Genomic DNA, 23,274 nt, shown 5'->3' with positions numbered 1-23,274 from the left:
TTGTAAAGACAGAGACAAGCAGTGGAGCTTTGCTTTGCTCTTTTTCTCTGCTGACACCAGATGTCAGCAAAGACCTGAAAGCCCACGGTCCACTGATTTCACTGGGATACACAGAAAGGCTCTTCTATTCTTGGATTACGGCTTTACTAAAACACACAGCCTCTGACTGTAAAGTGGAGGAGCTGGGTGTAATGTCCACTGTATGGGTGGCATTAATGTAGGCATGTCCTGCTGTTAATGGGTTGATAGGAGGCAGGGAGAGTGAACAGTGCCATGGCCTCTTAGCAGAATGCCACTGACTGGTGTTTTTTTTTGTTTTTGTTTTTTGTTGAGCCATGCACCTTAATTATTGATGGCACAGTGACAAGCAACATCTCAAATGAAATGGAGATACTCAGGTTTTTGATGATGCAAGGTGCTGCACATCACCTGAGCAGGAAACGAGAAAGGATGAATGACTTTCTGTTGCTCAGGCCGAGTCATAACATTAATGCAAGATGGCTTAACTTCATATTAAATATGCATGTACAGTATATGTATGTGAAATAAGGTTTCAAATAGCCATAATTTACATTGATGGCTTTAAATTAATCTAATGTGACAGATAAACGTATCTCTGACAGGTTTTTATAATATTTTATTTCATAGCCTACCATGCATGACGTATCATTTATAACCTTTAATGGACGAGGTTGATTAGGTATACATATATGGATCAACTAATTCAATCAAATCCTTTGTAGTAGTAGCAATAGTAGTAGAATTCTGTTTGCTTGTTTGTTTTACCAGGGTATATTTTGTAGATGCTGCTTATGATGGCACATATCAGTATTTGGTTTTCCAGTGCAATTTTGCATTTCCATTGCAACAACATATACAGTGGGTACACGTTTTCTGCATGTATGGAAAGCAAGCCAGTATCGCACACCTTTATATGCAAGCTTTATATTCTTTCACAACACAAATGCAGTCTACAGTGACAACTGGTGGCAGTTTAAAATACTAAGCTACACTAGCTAGCTAATTAAGATAATACCAGCTCCACAAGTTCTTCGACCTCTCCAGCCAACTTATTATTATTTCCAGTTGGTTCTTTTTAAAATGAGAACCTAGTAAATGGTCCTGGGCTACATACATGATATAACAGGACTGAGGCTGAAGCTACATATCCCAGGCAAACCAGCTAATGATGTGGAAAACATGGAAATAAAAGACATTAAAGTCTTTTAGGTGCTTAGTAAGTGCTTTAGTAAGGTTTTAGCCAAAATGCATGTGTTTGGGAAGTACTGACCATCCGACTGGATAAATTAAACATTGATTATACTTCCAAGGGAATATCTGTGGTGCCCCCCAACTCCCTTGGGCTAGAGTACCAAGGGTGATTGCATGCTCTGGTAGGTGCCACTTTTTTTATGCAATACCGCCAGTATCACTTATAAGTCCTTAGCCTAGCATTTTTTATGGACATGTGGAAAAGTCCAGTTTGACAGGTCTGTTTTGTAAATAATTCCCTAACTTGGCAGTATGATAGTTGACCTGTCTGACCAGCTAATAGTGGCCAATCTAAGAAATATCTCAAAAACCTTTGGCTTTGAATGTTTCAGATAAAAGGGAAAACATACAGTACATGACAGGTGTATGACTTCCCAGTGTGCATCTGGTGGATGCACATGTGTACGCGCCGTCTCACCTGAATAAGTATCTTCCCCAGGGAGACGAAGGGTGTGCTGAGCTCTGTTAGAAACAAGCAGCCGATGAAGAAATCCCCCTGTTCCCTTCTGAAGAACTGAGGAACAGACAAACAGAGCACACACAGAGTGAGCAAACAAACATGAGCATGGAAAAAAAAAAACAGCTGACATTCACGGACATTTTCTGGAACAGTCTCAGTGGAAATATGCTAAGGCAGGCTTCAAAAGACATATCAGGTTTTAAACACACCTGTGTTTCTCAAGGTTGAATTTGATAGATTCGGATAGAAGGGGCTGTTAGCATAAAATAATTACATAATTCTATATAGTGTTTTGTTTAATATCTATTGAGAGAGGATGCCAGTGTGGATCTGTTACACCACAAAGGATAGACAGGATTTGGGCAGCCTGTCTTCAGCTATCAGTCGACAGCAGCACTATAGAGGCTTGGTGTACCAAAGAGATGTCACTGAAACAAAGCTAAGGCCAAAATGGATCTGTGTGCAAGTTTGGTAAAAGATAAAGCAGGTAGTAGTGTGAAATTCCTGAAGCACAGAGAAAAAAATGGTTGTGTAAGCCAGGATAAAAATTGTTTGACTTCAACACTTAAGACCAGGATTCTTATCTCATCGCCTACCAACAATCTATAGCTGTGTCCCAGTTCAGAAGAGGGGCGATTCTAGACAGCACATGAAGGTGGTGGCTTAGGAGGACATGAAAGCTAGGGCAAACCTGCTCCTCCTCCCAAAGTGACATCTCACGTGTGGTGCACAATAATGTGCCAGATTTAAGATATTTTGAGACATGGAGTGATTGACGAGGCTTGGGCAAAATGACAGCAAAAAGCAGACGCGATCCTGTGAAACTGTTGCAGTCGTGCTCGGCAGTTCACCATCAACTGCCAGCTACCGGGGTTGAGATATCTTGAACTTTTTTGATAAGCCGCGCAATGCAAATCAATGGACGGGCGAAGTGATCCTTGCCGTTTGTGAGTTGCATGAAATATGTAACTTACCAGGTCATAAACAGGAGGGCAAGACTGGATGTATCAGGTAATATTACGTTAACTTTGAACTTTAGTTAAGTAATAAAGATATAACTATGCTGATATGCTCGCCTACAAAGAAAATACAGTTGTTCCAGCAGTGACACAGAAGCCCTTTACATGCTTAACACGCATTGTACGCATGTCAATTACTTGTGGAGCGTGCATAATTATGATTCCTGCTGTATTTCTTGGCAAGCACTGCCCTTCATATCACTGAAGTGATAGGATTGGCCAGGCATCCATGTTCACGCAAGGTACTGGAGACCTGATTTGTTCAGGTCCTATCCCCTGACCAATGGACCATCCTGACTAACCTCAACCAATCTACACAGGTCGGATCTTGCCAAGAAATGCAGTGCACCTTAATGGTAAATAGACCCAAATAATACCCATTTATTTAACTCCTGGTTACATACCCAGGCTGCTAACATGAGCCAATGCTTATCTGCCTTTTACTGGGGTGACATCCGTCACAGTGGCTTTGTTAGTGGCCATATGCAAGTGATATATTTATAACTTGACGTGGTTGTGTGATATTTCTCAACTTTATGAGTTGAAGAGGATCCTCTGACAACTCCAATAAACTAGAGACGGGTTCAGTGTGTCCTCCAAACAGGCATAAGAAGACCGCACTGCTTGGACTTGGCCTGTAATGTAGGAGTTCAGAAATGCAGATTCTGGATTATCAAGATCAAGTTGCTTTGCAATAAATATTTTTAGAAGTCAACCATGGTTTGGTACTCTCTTTAGCAGGAATGGAAGTATGTCCTCTCTACTCCACATGCACAGATGTACTGAGCATGTTTCAGTCCTAAATTAGATTTTGGTGGATTAAATTTAAGACAATAAAACACCCAGAGTAAAATCCTTTACCGGATATTGGTATGACAATCTCTGTTTTTTATACAATGCCACAACCACACAGGCAAATGACTCTACCACATCTTCAACATGGCAAAAAAAAAGCAGCGTGAGGCGGGCCGGGGCAGGAGGGAGTGATGTCCTGTACATAAGTAATGAATGAAGCTTTCAAATATTGACCAGCGGCACAGTGCTGTGTGGTTAGAGAGGCCATCCTAGAATAGGTGAGTCAGTCTAGATGGATAAAGAGACTCCCGACAAAAGACAAGCACTGTCTGGTAGCCTAGCTTGCTGTGTGCTGATGATGAATAAAGCATGAGTGGCTCCAGACGTGGCCTTGCCATATGCCCATGAAAGAATGACTGAGACCACAGAGGGGAACTTTACACCGCGCCTAACAAACTACCTGGCTACCTCATCCTACCCCCACCTGCATGGCTGTGTGTTACCTTTGTCTGTTTGAGATACCGAATAAGGCAGCTTTAATTTTATCTGCCAAATACATACACTAACATATGTACACTGCTGAAAAACTTTTCAGAGAATCTGAGTATCTTATGGATGCTGCTAAAAGAAAAATCAGAGGCCACATAAGGCTTCCTAAAGGGCAGTTTTCAGTCATTAATGTAATTGTAATGTGAGATGTTTCAGAATGTGTTTAAACTGAACTGAGTCGTGAGCCACAACACACTATCCGGATGCACCACTCCCCTCAACTAGTTTGCCTGCAGCCACAGAGGACAATAGGTGTATTTGTGGTTACCAGCGTCTAATGCGAACCATCTGTCCGAGGATGTCATTTGAATGTTCTACTCCATACTTTACAACATGACAATCACAATAAACCACCAGTTAAAAAAGGTTGCCATCAGGGTTTTCTCTACCATTTTAAGGCCTAAGTACAGCACCCAATTTTTAGCAACACATAAGCTAAATGAATGTAAAATCAATGATGAGAGAAGACTTTTACCAGATCTAATGGTTGTAGTTGGTCCCTAGTGGACTTGTTTATCGAGTTTTGTTTAAGTTTCATGCCTGTGGGAGTCTTTTATTACATTTCATTTATGCATCTTTTTAATTGCCTTTAAAAGTCGTAAAATGATTTGCTCCTGGTGCAACCATGTAAAGCACTTCAAATTTGACTAAATAGAACAAAAAAAGCCCATTAGAGATAAGATTATGAATGTAAATCAAAATATTTTATATTTCCATAGAGCCAACAATATCTAGGTTCAAATGACCAGAAACGATACGCAATTATCATTTTTAAACTTACAGTGGAAGTGAATTGATGTGATATGATCAGATTGTGTTACATTTTTTTTTAATTATTTCTACTATTTCTTATTATTTTCAATATCCAATTACAATATCTGCTATAAATAGGCCTATTGCTAACTCCCACTTTGATTTTTACTACAACTTCAAACACTTGAACAAAAAGGTATTTCTTAAATTAGCCCCATAAGTTCTCCAAAAGTAACGTTCTTTTGTCCTTTATTATGTAGCTTTTTATTCATCAACATTCAACCCGTGCATTATCTACACTTAAAGGGTTTTTTCCCCCTCCTCTTGCATGCAACTGTCCTTTAACAGGCTTGCTGGATAACTAATAGCTCGGAGTGGCATAAAGCTGATGAGTGAGGGAACAAGAGGAGAATCAGAGGGAGGGGCAGTGAGTTTAGAGAAAAGAGGATGACTGCAGCTGGAGCTGAATAATGTAGGGAAATGTGATCTCATATTGCCATTGACTGCAACTGCAAACAAAAGGGCCGGGTTTCCACTGCACCTGGCCTGCTAACCTGCGATACTGGAGAAGAGAGTGGCTGTGTTGCATGCTCCTGTAAACTCTATGACATATAAATAGTCTATCAGCCTGTTGAAGGTCTGGAGAGAGCTCCTGAATAAAAACCATTCAGTGTGTGATGAAATATATATTTTCTGGAGAAATTAAAAGTATTTCCATACAAGTACTAGTGAGGTATAACTCAGAAAATTGCGGACTAATTATGAATTTCCTCACATGCCTTACTGCTCAAACTGTGTTCACAGTGAACTCAGGTTTAACAGTTCAATAGGTTTCCAATTTGCCTTTCATACCTGCCACTAAAAGCCATCATGGTCCACAGTACCTCTCCTCTTTTGTTTCCTGCTTCCTTCCTTGAACTCACGTAACAACCCTCTGTATATTCACCTATTCAAATTATTTTTCCCATGCTTTCTTGAACATTTAGATTTATGCCTGGTGCCCATTTTTAACGCTTGTATCTCAGCAAAAACAACCTGCCCCTTTCATTCTCTCTTCCTGTCCATTATTATTGCACTTTCCCCTTTGAAACACTTTCAATTCAAGGATGTAAAATAAAACAATTTGTATTTGTTGCCATTTGTTCAAAGAAAGTAATCAATAATTGCTAGATTATTATTCTCTCTAACTCTTTCCTGCCACTCACTCATTAAAGACTGACCACGAGATATTTCTTTTGAACTGACCAAGCTGGACTGTGAATGGACTAAACGGTAATCCACTCTATTGCATCAACTTGAGAACTTTATGGTTAGAACTTGACTAATACTTAAGTTTTTAAATACTGCCATTTAGTCAAAAAATGTATACTGACTGTAAGTGTAATCCGCCTCTAAACGCTGATGCCAAAACCAGGTGAAAGCACTTTAGTTTAGAAGTATACAGACCTATTTACTCTACCCTCCGGAGCCACAATGTAATTTAATTTGGACAGTTTTAGTGTCAGCTGATAGTCCTATTTCGGTTTCAAAGGATGTTTCATCCTCGCAGAAATGACAGCTTATGGTAAAAACTGACTACCTCCTTAACCACAACATGCTTTTTTAGGAATGGTTAACACCTATGATGTGAAATTAACAACCACTTTGCTAATTCAAATAAATCACTGACTATGTAGTGTCTTGTCTGTTTTTTTTGTTTTTTTTATCACAATGCTGTTCAAATGCTTGTCATTACATACAACAGAAAGCAAACATCATTTTCGCTGATTCTGACCTTGTCCTTTTATTCTGCTTATTTAATTCTCTGCCTCTCAAGAGTACTCTATGTACTCTGTGTTGTTGATCTGGTTATTTGCAGTAATTCTGCACTCAGCGCTGTGAGATGTTTTGAGAACCAGGGGAAAGAGTTTGTACACTAATGTACTTCATACTATGTATATTTTGTAATTCAAACATAGTGTCCTTCCTTACAGCCCTATAGGACCATTTCTTTCAGTACAGGTTGAAACTTGAAAATTACTTGATTGGTAATCCATAACAGTGAGCATGATGTTTATTTTATTGTTGCCACTTAAGCAATCATTAGGAGATAATGCTGCATAAAGCAATGATTGATTTGAAAACAATGCACTATATTACAGCACGCACTAATAATGCATTACTGGCAGTGGACGGTACTGAGAGAACACATGACTTATCACAAGTGGTTTCAAATCTCTGCAATGTAATGTACGATGCAAACAGCCAGAACCAGTATAATGCTTTCAGCAAACACACACACAACTACATTCAGTAGCACTGATTTTTTTTTCTTGATTCATCTGGACTATAAAATACTGAAAAAATTGAATTAAGGCCATTAAAATTCCCCAGTCCAAGTTGGCATGTAAAAAACACACACAAAAAAACATATTTTCTTCTTTTTATTTTAAGTGATTGATTGGTTATCAAATCGCGAGTATTCTGTTGATCAACTACTTTATTAATTTACTTTAAAAAAAAAAAATTTTAAAAAAATGAAGGTTTGTTTTTCTTGTGTAGCACAACGACACTAGTTGGCATTTCGTTGTGTAAACCTGTATTGTAGAAAGAAAATGTAGAAAGTAATGAAAGTCTGTCACACATTGATCAACCCCCGCAGAAAGCTAGTGACCCATCACTACCAGTGCCGCCTGCATTACATTCAATTCTGAGCTTATTATTGGCCTTGACTACTAACAACAGGACCCCATCAACGCCGTATCAATCTCTTAATAATTTTTCTCCCCTCCCCTCCTCACCAGTGTGACAGGCAGCAGGATAGTGAGCAGGGCGATGTGATGCAGCACCAGCAGGAACTCTCTGCGGACGAAGGAGTTTATGGTCCTCAGTGAATGCTGTTTGTAGTCCTCATGCCCTTTGACGCGGAAGCGGTGGTAGTGACTGAGGTACATGGCGAAAATGTCGTACGTCATGTAGGGCACACCATACCAGATGACGAAGTAGGTAGCCAGCCAATGCCTGAGACGAAAAAACAAAATACATGTAAATAATATGCATCTGTACTCAACATTAGATGAATCATGTTAGGATTTCCATCTCATTTCATGCTTCCGTCTCATTATTTCATGCAACAATGATTTCACCATGTTTGCATTAGCGAGGAGATACGTTGAATCAAACAAAAGTGCTCCCACAGTCGCTTAATGTGAACTGTTTGCAAGAAGAGGGGGGCGGGACATGGATGTTAATAAATCAAACTTGTTCCAAGGTGCTCTGAAGAGCAGACAAGAGACTTGTTTTATTACCCTTAACCTCCTCCCCCTTTACAGGGGTGGGGGATGAAAAGGTCGAAAGTAAATGACACACAAGGGATGAAGTTGTTCTAGTCATTAATGTGTAAGAAAAAAATAATTTAGAAAAATAAACAATTAATTAAGATAAAGTGTTTAAGGGCTTAAAAATATGACGATCATTCCCATGTTCAAGTTGTTGCAGCACTTTTTGGTGCTAAACTTCAAATTTTGACCATTTCCTAAAGATGAAAGATCCCTCCAAAATAACACATTAATACCCCCAAACTTTAAGGAACACCATAGAAAAATTCATGCTCTGATTTGGTGTTAAAACTTTTTTCAGTGATTGGATGATCACTATACCAATGAAAGCCATACATTTTCTGAATGCCCTAGGTCTCTTGTTTCCAGTTGTAAAGACTCATGAGGTTGTGATTATCTAATGAAGTATGTATCTAGTAATAATTATATTGCTTGTTCTGTCTGTGTGAAGACAACATAGATATGCATTTTAAAAAAGGTATCCTGAAGAATTAGGTAAAAAACAGTTGTAATGTCAATACTGAGTTGGAACATTGTGATTCTTAGTTTAACAAGAATCACACAGTAGGGCAAATAGGCAATCTATTAATCAATGATTAGTTCATGATAAGTAGTATTACAGCTGAATAGATAGCAAACTGAATGACCTTTAGAATCAGTAAAGAAAACACAAACAGAATCATTTAACCTATATGCCATTTCTCTCGCCGAAGCATGCAAAGGCTTTAAGGCAGACTTATGTAAGTACAGTATAATAAACAGCTTGGATGGCTGCAGTACTCTAATGAGCACCGATTACCGTGATGGTTAATTATGTGGACAGCACGGAGTAAAGCTGCGAGGCAGAGCTGAGCTACTGACCTCTGACCTCTGACTGGGCTCTTCAGCTCTTAAGGTCAGTGAATTGAGATTAAGAGCAGTAAGGCACAACAAACAGCTCAAGGAAGAATGGAGACTACAAGAGTCCATTCTCTGGCATATATATTCTCTCTATTCAGGGCAATGGAAAAAGTCTCCATATAAATATGTACACACCAACAGAAATCATATACACTTGCTCTGTGCTGCACCTTTCAACTGATCAACTCATGGCTGTCATTTTTTTCCAAAAATGGCATCTATAGGAATATTCTAAAAAAACAAAAAAAACATAGGTTTGTAGTATTCAAATATAAATTTTGGGGCATAATGTCCATTAGAGCACAAACCCATACAATGGCAGACAAACATAAACATATCTCTTAAAATATCCATCTATATACACATTACAAAATAAACACATTGCATAATGTCATATGTCTTAATTTAAAGACCATAAACCTGTCTCCCTGTGCTGTGGTTGGTGCTACAGTTAGAATTAGCACGTGGCTATGACACAACTTCAAATAGTTATTTTGGTCCTTGTCTATAATATGTAACATTTGAATAACAATAACCAGGCCCTACTTCATGCCAAAACTAGGCAAATATTACATCTCGTCAACAAGCGCCGTCACTGTTGTCCCTGAACATCTCACAAACTATAGAATATATATAAAAAACAGGAATTGATTAACTATAAACAGTAAAAGCTTAAGCTCATCACTGACATGCAGGTTAAACAAACTATCAGTTTAGCCATATTATCTAAATCTCTTTATTTGAGAGGTTAAATCATCACTGATTGCTTTGGTTGGACTGATGAATAAAGTAAGCTGATGCACAGGCCAGTATCAGCTTATCATAGATATGATAATACTGACCAGTGCATTAGCTTGCAGTAAAGGTCATCTGTAGCATTAGGCATGCCAAAGATAGTGTATGTTGAGGTTGTTAAGAAACAATGACTAAGCTTATTTTTCCACAGTAAAATGTCCTACTCACTAATACCTAGGTCACGGTTTTAACAAAAGAAATTTAAGAGATGTTTTTTGTAAAAAGAAATTAATATCGACAAAGAACCTTCAATTATCAACATCAGTTAAGGTTAATAAACAAAAACTGGGCTCAACTGAGTGCCCCAAAAATGTTGAAAACAATCCCTTATTGCCTATGGAAAGTTCATAAGGTCTACTTTGAACCAAGAAGTTGGTCTGTAAACTGGGATGATGCTTCAAATCTGCCAGCTCATGTTTTTTGTCCCATCTGATTTTGTTGTTTTGATGTTGATGCATTCCCAGAGCTATGTATTTACCCAACAGAATTTTCCTTTAAAAAGGACTTAACCAACTTTTGAGACACTGGGTATTCATCGGTGGATCGGTGGAGCTGTTCAGTGATGAAAACACGGAAACTAAATCATCCTTGTGTTAGCATGGGGTAGAATATGCTCCGAGCTAACACACTCAACATATGGGCATGGAGCATGCTCTCTCAGCTGTGTAAAATAATGTTCCCTCAGTATTAAGGGGTTTTCCACTGCAAAACAGTGCAAAAGTTGCTGCACATGAGGCAATGAAGGCTAAATAAAGTGACAGATTGTGATGGAGCATTAGAGTATTCATGGGTCTGACTCTGGAGCATGTGTCTCATAAGCTCCAGGCCGTGTGCACGTCACAGGACAGCAGAACTGAGCAGCGTTGTGGAGGATTTAAGCCCTGTGGGTGAAGGGGAGGGGCGGCGGAGATTAGCAGCCTGAAACTGGGCCTACCCGGGTCTGGCCGCTGACTTGGTAGGATTAAAATGCTAGCATTAGCTTAGGGTCACACTTCCTTAAACTGCACAGGGGGGCTAAGCTATGCTAACAATAATAATTTGCCTAGATTGTTCTAGAAAAATATGCGAAGAAAGAAAATATATTTTCCACGACATAAAAGGGAAAGTTGCCTTTTTTTCCTTTTTTTTTTTACCCCCAAGTGTAAAGACGTGATCCTCCCACCACCCGCTTGATCTAAGATCAGAGGAGAAAAGATTGAGGTGGCGACAGAGTATAAGTACCTTCAACTTATTTTAGACCACAAGCTTTCTTGGGATCAATGTGCTGATGCTATTTTTATAAAGGGCCAACAGTGTGTTTACTTACTTAGAAAACTGAACTTTTTAAAGACTGATTTGAAAATCCTTACCCTATTTTACAAGTCCTTATTGAGGCAGAGTCATTCACTCCTCTGGCATCAACCCAACTTCACAAGTTCAGGTTGGGTAACGTGCAATATATAGTCGGGAAGATAAGTCTACCCATGAGGTTGGGTAGTGGTTGGTGGGAAATTGGGGTAATGATAATGGACTTGTGTTGTTGTCCTTGTTGTTCTGTTTTAACTGTGTTTTAATTGTGTGCACGCTATGTTTATTGTTTAATGTGCTGTACCACAAATTGCCCATTAAAGTTTTTCAAGTCTTCTAATGCAGTCATTATACCGCAGAGAGTTGGCTGCCAGAAAAAAATGCTTCAAGAAAATGATTTATATACAAGAAAATGATGCATGTCTCATCATCCTTTTCTTCAGTCAAATTCACACCAGAAGATGCAGGAACGTATACAGTAGGAAACCTATGAAGAGTGGGTGTGCAGGACCTTGTGAATTTCACCTTCTCCATGTGGTTCTATGAGGAAAAGCTTGCACATAGAGTTCTTAAAGAAATATATAACTTTTTTTTTGTGTCGTTAGTTTGTTGTTTATTCCTTTTCTTGGAGATCCTCATTTGGGGAATACCAGTTTGCCTTGTATACATGTTTGTCTGTTTACCCTATGTTTTGTTATTTACTTTGTGAATATATACCTTGAAAAAAAAAGGGGGAAAAAAAATGCAAGGTACAATATTGTAAAGAAAACAAAATGACTGATTATGTTTGTGAAAGTAAGAAGCCTTGCAATAAATTATTTTAAAAAAAGAAATATATAACATGTTGAATGGATAACAGACTTACAGACTTCAAGCCTTTATCCATTTTTTTTACAGTTGTTTTGTCATGAGCCTTTTCACACAGAACACAAATTTTACGCAGCAAAACAGCAGCGTAATTTTTCTCTTATAGCAAACTGGGAAGATACTGACCCCAACAACCAGCTTTTCTACTGTTTTGTATGATGTACTTTTAGGTAGTTGAGTGGAGTTAAAAACAACCATCTATTTGTGTTTCAAATAGCAATGACTTTGACAGGCTGATGCAACCATGCGCCATGAGACATTCGCATCAAGTAGAATATTTCTCAACTTTTATCTTATAACTAAACTCAATCTTCTGAAATGTCTCTGATGGGTGCAGGATTGAGTTGGGCATCAGTAGGACTCTGAGGTAGCTAGAAACCATATCATGAAAGGGAATTAAAGACATGAAGTATTACCTCTCGTTAATGACATTGCCCCGACATGACGACACAACAATGACTCCTGCCGTGGTTGCCATGAGGGCATGGATGGAGGACACCAGCCTGAGAAAGAAATGCATAAAAAGATTGTAAAGATTATAAAGTGAAAGACACATTCACAAACATTTAGTTATCACACTCTCACACATATACCACAGGGTATGTCTATACATGTAGACATACCCTGGAGGGAGCTATACTATGTCAGACTGTAACTATCTGCATTAATTTGACTGGACATTAAACAGACAGAGCTGGTGGGCTTGCAGATGACGTTACTATTAAGCAACTGGCACATAACTGGAAGCAAACAAAAATCTAAGGACGAAGAAGAAGGGTAAATTACACAAAAATACCAACAGAAACATCCAGCTGCACAGATGACAAGACTCACGAAAGTAATGGCCAACGCCAAATTAGTCAAAAAAATTCTGCTACATGTGTGACAGGGGAACCCAATAAATGTCTGAACCCGATGCTTCGGACAACAGTCCTAATAAAAAGTTAATTTATATAACATTTGAGTATTCGTGTCTTGTGTTTTTAGCCATGGCACTGTCAGTCCAGTGTCATCATGCTAACATGCTAAACTAAGATGGTGAACATGGTAAATATTATGCCTGCTAAACATCAATAACACTGTCTTTTTTAAACATGTTAACATATAATTCACTGCACCACTGTGCCAAGGTTAAGCCTCACAAATACAATGTCCTATAAAATCATATTTGATATGTCAGCCTATCCATGTGATTGATGGCTCTGTGAACAGGAGGTTGAAGAACTTGAAGAATCTAGGTCAAGTTTGGAAAAACTGTCCCTTCAGGTAAACAACTCAAGCAGTCAGACCTACAAGTTCAGTGTACCATCATTGGATTAGCAGTGCTTGGCCTCGGCTTCCCTCGTCTATAAACAGACCTGTGACATAGGAGAACTTGGTCCGTCTCTATTTGAAGTGTCACCGTGTGAGGTGGCATAAGGCACACATAACATTCATAGTGTCACACCTATCTTAAAGGTATACTCCCAAGTCATGAACTTATGAGATTTCTTAAATACCATCTTTAAAAAAAACCTTAACTTCTTTTTTTTCCCCTCCTCGTGGTTCAACAGAGTTAATTTCTGGCCATTTTAAACAGGCCGTTGGATTATATCACCAATTTGTTCAAACTATGAATGGCCGCTTTTGCTCAGACAAGCTCTCTCTCTGGCTGTTCTCCAACTTGGCAGCACTGACAGTAAGCTGCTTTCAAATCAGAAAACATGTAATTTATTCCCCAACACTCACTGCGGCCATAATGGACAGTTGCTCCTTTAACACACCACTGTGTTTAAATGTTTCAGCTCTTCACTGCACCTTGTAGGCTTACTTCACCACATTCTCATTATCACCTCATGTGATGACTAGAGACAAACACAGGTTACCTTGTGAACTCGCCATCTTGTACAACAATTACTCAGCCATTGCTTGTGATAGACGAGAGGTGTTGTGAGGAAAACTCAATTGAAACTTAAACATTATCTTTCTTATGGAGGACAAAACTAAACAGATTTTAGCTGAGGACTATCAGTTCACTTTACCACCGGAAATTAATCATAGTTGAATACATATCCCAATAGGATTGTTGTTTTTACTGGTTATGAATCATTCTCAATTTACTACTGATGCCTTTATATGACCTTCATAAGCAAATGAGACCATCAGCAAGAATATTGGCTATTTGCTATTCCTAATGGCTGTCCCTTGATCCTGTTCCCCGCAAAAATTGGATTAAACTTCATAATATGGACTGGTAGAGCATTTATGAAATTTTTCCATTTTTTATGATAGCAAAAACACTGTCCACCTTGTTTGGTCATTCAACAGATGAAGCAGGGGCATTTGCGATTAACGCTGCTTTTTCACCACAGTGAGTAAAAATCCATATCATGACAGCTCTAGTCTACAATGAGTTAAAAAGTCAAGTATGAAACCTAATCATTTACTACGATTCTCTGGTTATCTAGCTTGTTGATAAGTAATCTCAAAAACCGGGTTGAAGTGGAGTGAAATTTGGGTTAACTCTCCTCAGTTAATGATTCCTTATAGGACTACTGACCTTTCTAATTTGCCTTGTTCCTGACATGGAATCTTGAACCCAAATGACTGGATTTCCTTGAATTATCAAATTTTTTTTTCTACACAAAAAGTTTATGTTCTCCAGAGAAGGAGCCCTTTCTATTTCTGGCACTTCATAATCTTCCCAATAGTTCATACAGTTGCTTGGCAGTGCATACGTGACATCTCATGAAGTAACAATCAGATTGTCAGGAAATTCACTGAGCACATTCATGCTCACAAAAGGTTTTTGACATGGTCTTTTTTCTAGGGCCATAATTATTCATTACTAAGAGTGTTGAAACAGCAAAATGACATCATAGATTTTAAAAAATTTGGTCAGAAGCAAACACTGCTAAATTTATTTTTCAAAGATAAAGAAACCTGAACTAAAAAAAACCCTGTCAGATCAGATTAAATTAGACCCAAAGACAATTAAACCTGATCCAAAATACCGTCCACCAAAACAGACCAGATTGAGAACACCAAGAGTGGAAGCATGACGGTCCACCAATTAACAAGCATCTGAAGTTTGAAAGAACAACAGTACTTGTCATTTTTTTCAGGATAAACTACGTAATCGGAGCTGATAGCAAATACCCATGGAGCCATTTGGGGATTGGACATATTGTCACAAAGCCAAAACAACTGGACCGAGCCCGACTCAGGTCTCCGGTTAGTTCTTAGTTAGTAGGAACTGTGAAGGACCTGTGAATTCTCCTTGTGCAAGAATAGCTTAAGACTTTTAGTCCTGCTGTAAATAACGCCACTTTTACAAGGCCCATAAAGGCTGCTTTCTTTCTCTTCTTTAACAAGTAAATCGTGTGTTGCAAATGGCACGATTGAGAAACAAAGAGTGTATTTGTGCGGTTTCCTGCTCGAACCTGCTGTCACCTCGCACCAATCTCCATGGGAATGCGGCCATGACACCGGCATCGGCAAGGCAACAAAGGCCACGTGACCGGCAACTACAAAACGACAGGCCTGAGCTGCAAAAGGCTAACTGGCCTCTGCCTCTCTCTCGCTCGCTCGCTCTCTCTCTCTCTATCCCTTACGAACTCTACCCCCAGACACACACGCGCACATTTTACCCCCACGCCTCGCTGCCTTCTAGGGCTGTATGGCCGCATACTCTATCACAAGACCCAGATTTTATACAGCCCATTCATTGTGTGTCCGCCAATAACCCCCTCTCTCTCTTCTGATGAAAGGTTGAGGTTGATGGGGTGAGTAGCGTGCCGAGTGGAAAAAGGGAAGAATGCTTTGCTGCCTTATTGGGCAGTGTTGTCTTTTCTTTCCTGCTGTGTCAGGCCGGTGAACAACCTCAGCTTTCCTTTCACTACAACCAAGTCTTCATACTGACTGTTCTGTTATACACGGACGACTTGCTCTTTCATGTTCTGTCACACGCACAGTGTCTGACAGTCAGGAGTTGTGTTTTTTTGCTCCTCCAGTAAATGGGCTACGTAATCTGTAGTTGCATTGCCGCTGCAGCAGAGCGAAAGAAAAAGTGACAGCAGAGGCAAAAAAGCAAAGAGGGTAATGTGCATTTCATGGGAAGAAGGAAGTCTCTCTCTCCCTCTATCACGACCCCTCAATCATAAAAATGGAAGCAGCAACATCCCTAACTGCACTGCTCTTTAACCACTTTGGTAGAAGTAAAATCACTTAATCAATTAGACAATCAACAGAAAATGATCTTGATGTGTTTAATAATTGATTTATTGTCAAAATCTGAGCTGATTCCATCTTCCCAAATGGGACAGCCTTCTAAATTTGTTTCATACTATTTGGGATATAAACTTACAAAACTAGCAACTTGAGGTCTGGGAATTTCCAGCCATTAGTGTTTCGAATTTCAACGGACTAAACAATTATTTGAAATCAATAGGTGTAGGCCTGCAACTATCAATCATTTTTATTATCAAGTAACCTGCTGATTATTTTCTCAATTAATCATTTGGTCTATAAAATGTTAGAAAATGTCCATACCATTTTCCCAAAGTGTCTTTAAATGTCTTGTTTTATAAGTCAAAACTCCAAAGGCATTTAGTTTAATATGATATATAAAATAAATAAAGAGAAAAGCAGGAATTATTCATATTTGAGAGGCTAATAACATTTTCTGCCATTTTTGCATGAAAAATTACTTAGTATAAATAGACTAGCAAAAACAGTTGGCAATTACTTTTCTTTCAGTCAACTAATCAGTTAGTTGAGTCATTGTTGTACGTCTAATCAGGTGTACCAACACTTTTTCTACCCTATTTTATTTAACGAGAGTCACAGATTTATTGACTTACAATGAAAAATTGACATCTGTGTCGACTGTGTTCTTGAAGTAAGATTTGGCAACTTAGGGTGGTGGTCATTTAAGACCCACTAAATGATTATACTAGAGGCAGACAGTATTCTTAACCATGAATAAGTCCTTAATACGGTTGCTGCTGCTATGTGAACCTTAAAAGGCAAAGGTTAACTGTGGCCATGAGACTCTTAAAACTCAGTGTGCTGCTGGATGATGCTGAACATTATAATGCCTTGTGAAGTCAAGCGTTGTTCTTTAAAGAAGGCTGAAGTTGTACCCGGTACTGTATGAGATCTTTACAGTTGTTTTTATATATTTGGTGTTGAGCTGTCATCACTGCAGGTTCTCATTTTTGGTGCTCAGCCCTGATTGCTGGAGTGTTTCAGTACTCTAAGAGATCAGCTGTCAATCAAGTAATGCTGCCAGTACTGTTACATCCTTCTGTCAGTTCAGACATGATGGGTATCATTGCTGACACATTACTCACTTCTCTCTTTTCCAGAAACACTGGACACATAAAGGGAAGTTCTCCCTTTCTTGCAGATGTACAAAGTTCAGTTTAGGCTGGCAGTAGTCTGAGATGTCCTAAGATGGTCAGCAGATGATCGGGGCTAAAAGTATTTGTCAATTACATGAAAGTTAATAAGCAGCTATTTTAGTATTCTGGTAATTATTTAGGTAATTTTTCAATGTCAACTCCTTAGTTTCTTGTGCTTTTATTCAGGTTCTCGGTTTATATTACAATAAACTGAATATATTCGCATTTGGGACAATTGGTCGCACAGAAAATGCGGGTTAAATAGGTTACCTTTTTTTGGAAATTGTGAGCAAATACAAAAAAAAAAAAGAATACATAAAATTATATATATACATAAAATTATATTATATATATTATATTATATTATATTATATATATATACATATATATATATATATATAAACCATAATACAGGCCTTTCTCTTAAACCAAAATGTGAGTCAGAAATATGTAGCCTGCAAGTTGAAAAAATTTTTAAAATCATTTGAGCATTACAGTCTCACAGTTCAGCATACTTTTTAGTGGTGTAAAACGAGTTACAAATAAGGAGGAAATGCTTTCTCTGCTACCACATAACCATTTGTGTGTGGATTATCTTTTTCTGTGCTGATTGAGGATTATTCTCACTTCTTACTCAACACCAAAGGTGATCGAGCATTTTCAGTTGTTTGTTTCAGATTGTTTGCTCACCCCTCTCTGTTGATACCTTTAAAACACCTCTAAAGAACCATTTATTTTTTAAGCCATTTATCATCACTAATTGTCATCATAGAGGCATGCCCGACCACAATCTGGTTTTCATTTGTATTTCAATCAATGTACTTATCTCCTATGTATGTCTGTTTTACTTGATCATTACTGTAATCTATTTGTAAAGCACTCCGTGTTGGTTGTGGTCCATAAATAAACTTCACTAATTAAACAATCTGTTGTTTGAACTAATGGTTATTGTGCAAATGCAGATTTTAATGAAATAATCTTCACTTCACTCCATTAAAAAGTTACAGCACTGGCACAGGCCACCATGACACTGCATATAAGCACAGCCATAGTCATCTCTAAATTAGAAATAAGGTTTAATCAGTCATAGAAAATACGGATCACTTTACCTAAACATCACAACTGTAAAAGGCGAATGCAGCACCCTCCGAGTGCCTCAAATTACCGGAGCATTCAACCAATTTTATACTAGAACAGTTCATACCACTGTTAAAAACAAATTTTAACAAGAAATAACACAGAGCGGCATGAACTGTCCTAATCCAAGGGCTTTATAAATCTCCTTTATTACGTTTGAAGACACAAGGAAAAAGAGAATCACTGGAGTCAGATGCTGCATATGTCCACACTCCCAAAGACATGATTGATGCGATCATCAATAGCTAGCTATTGGCTGTTTGTGACAGTTATACATTTGTGCAATTTCAAATGTTTAAGCGTAAACCAAACTGGAGATGTAGAATTTAAAATAAATTTTAACTTTACCATTGGATTACATGATGAATGCTATCACTCAAGATTGGACGATATACGATTCTATTCTGCGTCACGATAAAACACACTAACCTAAGTTGATTGTGGTAGATTTCATCTATCAGGATAATCAAGTTTATTCTCACAGGAATGACTAACATACAGTATGCCACAATACCAGATAAGTCTACAAGCATTTTAAAATCCTAACGCAGAATCTTCATAAATAATCTTCACTTTCTCTCAAACATGCACACACTACAAGAAAAGATAAACAAGAAAATAATGGAGCATTACATATTAAGATTATCCTGCCAGAGGAAGCAATGCACCTCCTCATGTGATCTCATTGGGAAGCAGATGTAAACAAACACAGAATGATGCGCTCCAACTTGCTGATTTACAATGAGGAAAACAAGTCTAACAAGCAAACAAGTCTGGACGAGAATACTATTGGGGAGACACGCTAACAGGGTTATCTATTCTCTTGCAAGAACTGGAGGTGAGTGTTTAACTTCCAGTATTAAATGTCAGTTTCTGTCAATAGTAGTACGCTAGTTGCAATTGCTAGCTAACACAAATGAAACGCCATCCACTGCTCTGGCTCGTCTCATTGTCTATTGCAGTTCCACTCTAGATCTAGATCTAATCTAGAGTTTAAAAATATCAAATATGTTTTATAATTATTGGGGTGACAATGATGTGTATGTGTACAGTTCAGGAGGTTTAGGACTGGATCTGTAAACAACTCACATTACCAGATTATCTGGGTTCTGACCAAGTTACCAGGCCAGATTTCTTCCCCGGTTGTCTGGAGGGGTGAATCGAGGTTCAATCAGCCTGAAACTCCTGTATTCTGAGCCCTGGCTTTAGACTTTATTAAGGATAATTTGTGGACTCTTAAGTCAGGGGTAAATTCCATAAACCGATGCAATAAATGAACGTGTTGTCTGTACCATTTGACATAATGTTAGAAAAGTGATAGAGCCTGGTTTGAAAATACAGGAATTATGATGCAAAAAAAAAGAGCATGATGTCAACAAATGTTTCTATTTGTTAAATGTATTTATGCAGACCTTATTTAAAAAGATGTACTATTTATTTATGCATCTTATCAATATGTATATATTATCAATATCTACACCATTTTAAGAGTTTTAAGCCGATTTTGATTATTATCTGGATAATATTGTGCCTTGTAACTATTTTGGACAAGACATTAAATTTGCATATGGACCTATGCCCAGCTATCACCACTGTATTGTGGAAATTTAAGCATCAATTGTTTAAGAAGCTTGACCCATTAGGGACCCATTCTTGGCCTCTTCTGATTTTATTTTGACCTTTCTTTTAATCTGTCTCTCACAAGTCTCCCAGCATTATGCATTTAATGCATCAGTATCCCTTTACCTCACAAACACATATTACATTAAGTGATTAAGTATACAGCTCACATTTGTGTAAATTAGTTTGTGTTTGCTCCCTGACTAACTACAGTGACTTAATTTATTACTCCAAACACTATAAATTGCATTATATTATGAGCTCCAAGTTGCAGTTAGCCATCATGTGCCTCCTGTAATATCAGCCGATCAAGGATTTGAGTATTTAATGTAATATTTGAAATTACACACAGATCTATTTAACAATATGGTACTCACACAGGCAGTAGAGAAAAGATGAAATATGTATATTAACTTGTGCATTTTGTGAGAGAAAGAAAATCCCATTTATTTATTAGATACAGGAAATGTCAACAACTGGTCCTGATACTGTTCCACCAGGATCAGAGAGCTTGGACCCTGTGTGGCAGAGTAGATACAGTAGTCTTTAGAGACTGGTTAAGTTGTGAACAAGCAGTGTGACATCCCCTGAGGCGTGGGCGCTTGTAAGGACATTTTCCGTTAGATGAGCATTAGTAAATTAGTAGAAGCGTTATTCAAGAGTAGGGTTCAGTGTTTTCCAGTGCATAGCTAACTCAGCAGTCAACCCTGACCGGAGCTCAGAGGAGGATTAGCAAGAGTGACAGCGTACAAATGAGCATTGAACTGAGCTGTGCACATGTGAGCAAGTCACACTGACCTACACACGCATGCCCAAACTATATCAATTATTACCACTTTGCATGACCCATGATATGTAAAAGGTCACCGAAGAGGCTGCAGATGTACGATTAGAATGAAGCCTGGGTCTGTTCACACATAATAAAAATGTCACTTCCTATGTGGACCAGTTATAAGGCCTCTGCTGGATGCCAGGTTTTAATCATTTCCCAGGCTACTTATTGTATGTGAACCATCATGAAAACATGTATGTTAGCAGAACTTTTGAATACCCCCATGATGGTGTTGCTTTAATAGACCAATTGCATACACATAAACACAAATACATGTTCTGGCAGCTTGTCCATGTAGCCTCAGGGTGCACTTTAGCTTTTGGTATTTTTCAGTCTTTTACAGTTTGACCACAGCAGTTATATATTCCTGCAGGGACCCATAGTTTTGCTGTGATAATTGCAAATCATCCATGTAAAGATTCTTTGGCGTGCACAAAAGCATTCATGCTAAATACAAATTAAAACAGGAAAATGATTAGCCAACATTCACATGCTAGCAGCCCGAATTCACTATCGACAACAGCAAACGTAGTAATGTTACATAAAAATAAAATAACACGTTAGCTAACTGAATGAATGGGAGAAACCGTTAGGCTACTAGCTACAAGCCACCACACAAATGCTACACGTTAACAAAGTGTTAGGCGGTATATTTTCCAGGGTATGCTATGTAGCTAAATGTATATATTTAACAAGTTTACCTCTCGCTGACCAGCACCACGTCGGCATCGCTCCAGTGTTTGAACACACACGGCAGGATCCTCCTGAAGGCGAAGAAGAGACCGGGGAAAACTACGGCGCCACAAGCTAAAACTTGCAACATCCTGCCTCTATTTTCCTCTAAACCTGCCTGGAGACCTGACTCGCTCCCCTCCGCGGAGTTTCGCCCGTTCACACGCGGCGATGAGGCATTTTAATGCGGGCCGGGGGTCGGTGTTTTTTCACCGGGAACAGTCCACCATCCACACACACGCACACACACACACTCTGCTGAGGCTCAGCAGCAGCACCACTGTCGAGCAAACGGCAAGAAACGGAACTTTATGGCGACTGTCAAAATAAAAGTTGTGACCCGGCGCCGGAATAAAGGTGGTACTTCCGGTGGGAAGGTTCACAAGGCGGTAGCGTCGCTATCCTTTTATTTTGGAGGTCAGCTGCCTGACTGACTGACAGACACACACATTGAAATTAAACTTTGTGTTAACTGATTTCTCCAGTTAATTATTTTATGGGAAGATGTTATTTTGTCATTATATAATAGTATTAAATGCATACAAAATATATAAAGGAAACAACAATTCTGAGCTGTCCCTTCATTTCCTTTTTTTGTTTAAATAATTTGTCCAGTATATTGTTGTAATTATCATTTTTTTATTACTATATAAAGGTGTGCTCTTTGGGTTTTATCTGGCATTCAGAACAAAAATACTATTATACAATTAATCTTTTTTCATTATAATGAAATATATATATATATATATATATATATATATATATATACTACTATGATGAACATTATGTCTTGCACATAGACTGAAAAAAAAAGAACCTGCGTTCAAAACTGTATTTAATTCTGCATTGATGCTTGTTTTGGCCACTAAGGGGCAATGCAACATGCAATGAACACTTTAGTCACATATTGTCACATAATAAATTGGTTATGGAGCCTGTGCCAGCAAACAGTTATTCTTATGTATGTTCACAGCATGTTAACATTGACACTAAACATGCTGTTTAGTGTCAGGTTGTACAGTGTGTCTATCAGAGATGTTTGCTCACTAAATCTGCACAATGCTGATGGAAACAAGTCTTATTGTCTTAGTTGCCTTTAAAACCTGTGCTGTGCTGTAAAACCAAAATAATGACTTATGAGAAGCCAAATGGTGCCATTAAGATAAAAACAAAACACACAAAATAAATTAAAAATACCATGGGTGTATCAACACCTCTGCAGTCTATCTGAGGCTATCAGCCATCAGATGCTGCTATCAGCTGTCAAGTAAACGCTCCCTTTAAAGGCAATTGACCCGACTTTACTGGTCTTGTCGGGGAGTGTCTGATGGCTCTGTGTTAAAGAGAGTCTGGCATCAAGATACACCATGATCTATAAACTTCTGTATTGTTGCAGTGACATGAAATCTAGGTTCCACAACATACTACACAGAGAAATAAAGTTTTCTATTTTAGTTTGGCTCTTACAAAGAGGTTATGATTCAGGCACAGTTTGTCTGTTTGTCTGTCAGCAGGATTACAGAAAAGCTACTGACCCAGTTTTCATGGGTACTGG

The 23,274-nt window shown here is 38.4% G+C and overlaps 1 protein-coding gene across 1 annotated transcript in view; it reads right to left on the bottom strand.

Moving 5' to 3' along the window:
* Positions 1-22,017, bottom strand: part of LOC131986328 (ceramide synthase-like) — a 30,994-nt gene extending 8,977 nt beyond the window's left edge. Inside the window, exons 1-4 of the mRNA XM_059351222.1 lie at positions 21,689-22,017; positions 12,431-12,517; positions 7,629-7,848; positions 1,691-1,786 (exon numbers count right to left, since the gene is read on the bottom strand). Of these exons, the coding sequence (XP_059207205.1) occupies positions 1,691-1,786; positions 7,629-7,848; positions 12,431-12,517; positions 21,689-21,810 (525 nt within the window). The 5' untranslated portion in view covers positions 21,811-22,017. The remainder of the gene's footprint in view (positions 1-1,690; positions 1,787-7,628; positions 7,849-12,430; positions 12,518-21,688) is intronic.
* Positions 22,018-23,274: the final 1,257 nt, after the last annotated feature.

Source organism: Centropristis striata, chromosome 15, assembly GCF_030273125.1.
Source record: "Centropristis striata isolate RG_2023a ecotype Rhode Island chromosome 15, C.striata_1.0, whole genome shotgun sequence".
NCBI lineage: Eukaryota > Metazoa > Chordata > Actinopteri > Perciformes > Serranidae > Centropristis > Centropristis striata.
Note: the sequence above shows the minus strand (reverse complement) of the source record. Positions and strands in the feature narration are given on the sequence as shown.